The following is a 6,000-nucleotide window of genomic DNA, read 5'->3' as shown; positions in this document are numbered from 1 at the left end:
ACTGTTTATATTCCACTTCCTTCCTTTTGTTCTAATCGAGAACCATGGACACCAATGACTTCCAATAGTTGGTCTTTGTTTATTTGAAGCTTGTCTTTGGCTGGGGCCGGGCTCGTGCTCTGTGTTGCTGGTAAACAGCAGAGCTCTGGGATTTCACAGGGAAAGGTTTTGCATAGAAGACATCAGAGTGTGCTCAGCCTCTGGCGGTTGGGTGAGGTGCTGAGGGATCCCTGGAATGCCCTGCTGTCCCCAAAGGGTGACAGGATTGTCCCCCAGGCTGAGGTTGTATCCTGGATCTTTTACTGATATTTCCCTCTGGTGTTGCTTCTGTGTCCCACTTCCCTCTTGCTGCCAGTCTGTCCCAGAGGCAAATGTTCATCAGAGAGATTTTCCTTTAGGAACATGTTCATGACAAGGAACATCTACTGGAAAACAGGGGGCACATGTAGTTAATGCTGCCTTGGGAGAAAGACTGAGGGAGAAAATACGGCAGGATTTCATCTGGCACTTTTAATTGAACAGGGAATTATATTAAGCATCATTTTGTGCGATAAATTATGTGCATGTTAATATACATAAATAATACATTATTATACATTTATTTAAGCCACATAGCAGGATATTGTCACTACAGTGTACAGTGCAGTGATGGGATTAAGTGTTTATTTTTCTTTTAGTAATGTGTGTTGTTACAGAATTTAAAAAGGAGATGAATGTGCTCCAACCAGCAGGATTTTGGCTGTAACTGTGCAATAAAGACCTAGAAAAAGCCCCAAAGCTGTCTCCAGGCATGCTGTGGTGGCAGGACAGAAAGAAGAAAGGCTCTGTTGCAAGCTGGCGTGGCATTAAAAAAAGAAGAAAATAATTAACCCTGCAATCACTTGTAATTATCAGTAATTGGCACTCGGACTGGTAGTCAGCAGAGAGAGCAATCATTTCATGTGAACTATAAAACTACATGTTTTCCCTCCTAGGGCAAAAATTTCTAGGCCACGTTGCCACCGCAGAAAATCACTGATTTATAAATGCGAGATTCACCACAGATGTGGCTGTGAGCTGTGGTGGAGCCATCTGCGCTGAAATCTGCTCACCCTGCTTCTGAAATCCCTGTCCTCTGCTCTTACAAACAGCACATTTGTTTGACAAAAGCCTGATCCAGCAGGCAGGGAGAGCAGGGTATGGAACCAAGGCAGGAACTTGAGTTCACCTGGTGGTCTTCCCTGGTGGAAGTAATTTGGAGAAGTTGCCTGAAAGACAACTCATTAAACAACCTTTTTATTATTTTTTTAATTCAAGATGAAGTTAAAACCTATTTTCATAAGTATTTACAGAAAATTTCTAATGCCTCTCTGATTTTTTGACCTAAAAATTTGGTGGTGAAGTTGCCTTTATATTGGACAAGTGCCTTTATCAGCCCTGCAAATGTAAAAGCAGCCCAATTACAGCTCTGGGAAAACTCATGTTCCATGGGCTTGGGATCTTTTAGGTGCTGGGGGGATCTGTTTCAAAAAAAGGTGCAAAATTGGTATCTTGAGCTCTTCTGGCAGCACCCAGAGGGAGCAACTGGGCTTCTCCTCACAGCTGTAAAGGCTGAAGGGAGCTGGTCCCTCCTTGCTGCTCCAGGCTGCGGGGATGAAGGGGAGGGTGAAGGTGTCAGGAAGCCCTGGGGCTGTCAGGGTCTGTAGGTGACAACAGAGATACTTTACAGGAGGCAACATAAACATTCTCCATCTCAGGTGGAGAAAGGAGGACACCCAGAAAGTCAGGACACTGAGTATTGTGGTGGAAGGTAGAGTGCTCATGAGCTTTTCCGGTTGGCTTCAGGATTCCTGTTAGGGATCCATCACTAAAATAACTGGGTTTTTTACTACAATGCTTCTTGAAGCCTAAATTGGCTTTTTCAACTGCAGTGGCAGCATTGCTTAGCTCGAAAAGGAAAAATTGCAGCAGTGGGACGTGGGGTGGGGCTGGTGGGAGCTGGGTGCTGCTAGTGGACAGGGCCAGCTGAGGTGACCAGACACATCTGTGACCACCAGCACAAGCTCCCGTCCCCTCTTGGGAACTGAAGCCCAGTTTTAATTCATCTGCAATGTTCAACATCTGCTGCAGCTGTGGCTCCTGAGGCAGAGCAGGACCCTCTGCTTTCAGCCCCTCCATGGGAACAATCTGCTCTTCACCAGCAGCTCAAGCATCAGCACTCACAGCCTGGTCCTGCTCTGCCTTTATTTTGTCTCATGTCCCAGCTCTCATGTTGCAGTCGCTGTCTTGATATGTTAAAAAAAAAAAAACAACAGCAAACCTCCTTCATTTTCAGAACCTTTTTTGAGCTCTAGGAAATCACATCTCCAAAAGGACTGGGGTTGCCAAGTTATGTGTTGGGAAACTCGGAAATGCCAGATTTAAACTGCCCGGGCCATCTTCCCCTGCACCCCTACCTGTTTCCCATTTGCTGTAGTTTTTAATGGCACAGGCACTTTATCCTTTATCCTGGGCCTAAGGCAGTTTGCATATATTAACTTGAGCTTCCTAATTTCTTGTAGTGAAAGGAATCCTGCTCTTCACCTTTCAATCAGTTCTGAAAAGCAGCAGCCTCTGAAATGCCATATTGAGAGCAAGGAGGGCAAAATTTCCCTGCTCATAGGCAGGAAATGTGCCATTTTTCCTTCTGGCGGTTACTATTGTTTGTGTTGAAGCTCAGGGGATGCAGTTTTCCTTGTGAGGATCTATCAGGAGCCAATATCCAGCCTGTGCCATTGCATCTGCTCCAGGACGTCTGTGCTCTGCTCTGTGGAAAGTGTGAGTGGTTCTGAGCCATGGCCAACCCAACTCTAAACCAAAAGGGTGTTGTGGACAGAAAAACAGCCTCACCTGAACTCTAAACCCTCCTCTGCTGTTCTTTGGACTGGGGAAGGGATTTTGGATCCAGCTCAGCAGAAGGGCTGGAATCAGTTGTGGGATTGCTGCTCATTGCAGCCTTGGGCCATGGTGGGATGCAGGTATGGATGAGAATCATTCATAGTGCTGCAAGGCTTGCATTGACTCTTGAGGCAGATTTACTGCAGGTGAGGAGTGCTCTGCTGTGCCCACGCCCTGGATAAAACAGGATGCCGATCCATCCTCTCTGCATGCAAAGCACCGAGGCTGGGCTCGGTATCTGCGCGTTGTCGAGGCAGGAATTTCCCTGACATTTCAGCAAGGAGTCACCTGAGCTCTGAGGGTGACACCTCCCAGCCGTGCCAGGGGGAAACTGGGAGGAGAAACCCCTGCCTCGGGAGGTCGGGGAGCTCCCTCAGCTCTGCCCTGAGCAGGCAGATGAAGCCGAGCAGCCCCTCCGGGCTCCCTGCCCACGGCAGCACCTTTTCCTGTGGGATGGTGCTTGCGCGGAGGGAGGGTCCAGAGGGCTGTGCCTGCCCGGCCAGGTGTGCGAGGGAGCCGTGAATGCCAGCCCTGCGTCACGGGCACCCCCTCCTCCCTCCCAGCCGGGATAAAACTTCTCCTCACCTGGGATCCAATCTCATTTATCGCAGCTCCCACCTTTCCTCCCTGCCAGCCCCTCGGGAGGGCCAGGCGGCAGCGCGGAGAGTGAGAACAAAGTGGATTTTTGACTGAGGGGACGGGGAGCCGCAGGGAGTTATGTGGGATCGCGGGCTGGCTGCACTCCCCGCCGGACCGGGACTTGACATTTAACCGGAAAGAGAAAAGGGACACAAAATAGAGAGGAGGGAGAAAGGAGAAAAAAAAAAAAAAAAAAAAAAAAAAAAAAAAAAAAAAAAAGAAAGAAAAGCTCAAAGCTGGAAATCAAGTCGCAGCGGCGAAGCAGCACGTTCCCCTTCTGCCTTCGGAAGAATTTCTTGGCTTGGTGTGTGGGTGCCTGTTATTCGGGCTGCGACAGAGGATTTGGAATCTGAGTCAGACCCAGCGCTAATGAGGTTTGTGGAATTAATTCATCTGTGCTCTGCAGCGTCCAGCTCGCTTGAACTTTGCTGTGTTGATGAACCGGGCAGTGAATTAATGCGCGGGCAGGTGGGCAGGACACGGAGCGCGGGGCTCAGCTCCTGCCCGCCTGTTCCCTCTGCTTTTCCCTGTTTTTTTGGCTGTCAGACGCCGTCCGGTGCCTCTGGGCTGGCTGGGAAAGGCAACGCTCGTGAGCGGGCAGGGCTTTGGGGGCTGCACGGGTCCGGGTTTGTGTCCGCAGGTATTTGGGTGGGGGTCCGGGAGTGGTGCGGGGGTGCTACGACAGAGCAGAGCCCTTTGGGGACACTTGTTGGAGTTTCAGGGGTTGCCCTGTCCCTCAGCCCAGTTCCAGGGGGAAAGGCTGTTGTGCCTCGGGGCTGGCACGCAGGGAAAGCTTTCACGGGTGAAAGTGTGCAAGGTCAGGCGGGCTGTGGGTGTCTCCGACCCCCGGAGCCCACCGGGGTTGTTTTCCAGACCTGCTGGCTGCTCCCGCCAGGGGGGAGCAAGGGAAGGGAGGTTCCCGGAGGGAAAGGCCAGGAGAGAGTGGGAGGTTTATAGCTGAACTGCAGGTGTTGGGGTATTTGCAAATTGGTGAATCTGCAATGAACAGGGAACAGGACAGGAGGGTTGGTATGGGGGGGCTGACAGGCGTGGGTTAGCTGGGGGAAAGAGGGATGAGGAGCACCCACGGAAGGGAAGGAGGGAAAAAGTGTCTTGTGGGGGCCAAAGGAGCAGACAAATTGGCAGGAAGAGCACGTGGAGGGAACGGGAGGGTTCCGGGGCTGTGCTGGCATTTGGGCAGACTCCAGGCAGGGTCCTGCCGTTCCTGCCTCTGCTCCTTGAGGCTCCCCCCTGCCCGAGCTCGGAGGGGCAGCAGGAGGAGATGGTACCACAGCCACCAGCCCTTCACAGCACGGGGGGTGTTGGCCGCAAAGCAGCTCCATGTGGGTGCCCAGGCTGGGTCCTGCTGTGTTTTGTCCCTGGCTGGAGGGTGCTGGGGGCCATGTGTGGGGTCTGGGACTCAACCTGGGAGGTGAAAACAGCAAATGGAGACACTCACGTGGAGTCCCCCAGCTGTAGGAGCACACCTAGGGAAGGAGGAGGAATGGATGGGGAAGACAAACAAAACAAGACCAGTAGGATTTTGTGCGTAAGAGATTATTTGATTTGTGGGTCGAGTTTTTGGTAGTTTTGGGGAGTCTGCCTTGATAATTTCCAAGTTTTGGAGCGGGGTCCCAGCAGCTCTGTGCCACCACATGTGCAGGGGAGAGAACATGAGTGTCCCTGATCCCCTGGGCTGTGGCTACACTGCCCATCCCCAGCACACACAGACACGTGGGTGGTCCTTGATGCCATGGACCAGGGTCAGTCCCCTGCACAGCCCCACACAGCCCCCCATGGCTGCAGCCATGAAAAGAGCAATTCCCACCCAAAAGAGGAAAGGCTGTGCTTGGGAACTCCTTGCTTGAGCCTCTCTCTCACTTTCCTGCTCCCAAGTCCCAACCTGCTGGTGTTCCCCACGTGGCAGCTGGGACCAGGCTCCTGCTGTTGCTCATCACAACCTGCTCCTTGCTCTCTCTCCCCCATCTGCCATTCCAACCCTGCTCTCTGTCCCATTGCACCAGTTTGGAGCATTGCCTGGGGTTTTGGGGATGAGGTAGCTAGCCCCAGCTTCTCCAGACTCAGGGGCTCTTGACATATTCCTGGAGCAGGTTTGTTGGCTATGCTGAGAGGCAGGGCAAAGGCTGGGGGAGCAAGAGGAGACCAGGAGCAAATGCTGGAGCAAATCTGGGAAACAGTAGGAAGTTCATGTGCAGCCAGGACCTGCTCTGCCTTTCTCCTTGTCTTTGCACAACTGAACAGATTTTGTTGTTGTTGTTGTCATGAAAACCCAACTGAATCCTGCAGCTTTCCTGAAGTGGAAATGGCATTTTCCTTTCCAGAGGACACTTCTGAAAGTAAGGGGTGGCCACTCCCATATTTTTGCACGAATATTGCAGGCTGCATTCCTCAGTGGCCATGCTCTCTGCCACCAGTGCCCAGCAG

The 6,000-nt window shown here is 51.8% G+C and overlaps 1 protein-coding gene across 10 annotated transcripts in view; it reads left to right on the top strand.

The window, feature by feature from the left end:
- The first annotated feature begins 1,406 nt into the window (after nucleotides 1-1,406).
- ITGB4 (integrin subunit beta 4) overlaps nucleotides 1,407-6,000 on the top strand; it is a 30,923-nt gene continuing 26,329 nt past the window's right edge. For all 10 annotated transcript variants that reach the window (XM_053960560.1, XM_053960557.1, XM_053960554.1 and 7 more), the window contains exon 1: nucleotides 1,407-3,929. In XM_053960560.1, the coding sequence (XP_053816535.1) occupies nucleotides 3,925-3,929 (5 nt within the window). In that variant the 5' untranslated portion in view covers nucleotides 1,407-3,924. The remainder of the gene's footprint in view (nucleotides 3,930-6,000) is intronic.

The sequence above is a fragment of the Vidua chalybeata genome, chromosome 19, assembly GCF_026979565.1.
Source record: "Vidua chalybeata isolate OUT-0048 chromosome 19, bVidCha1 merged haplotype, whole genome shotgun sequence".
In the NCBI taxonomy this organism is placed as follows: domain Eukaryota; kingdom Metazoa; phylum Chordata; class Aves; order Passeriformes; family Viduidae; genus Vidua; species Vidua chalybeata.
Note: the sequence above shows the minus strand (reverse complement) of the source record. Positions and strands in the feature narration are given on the sequence as shown.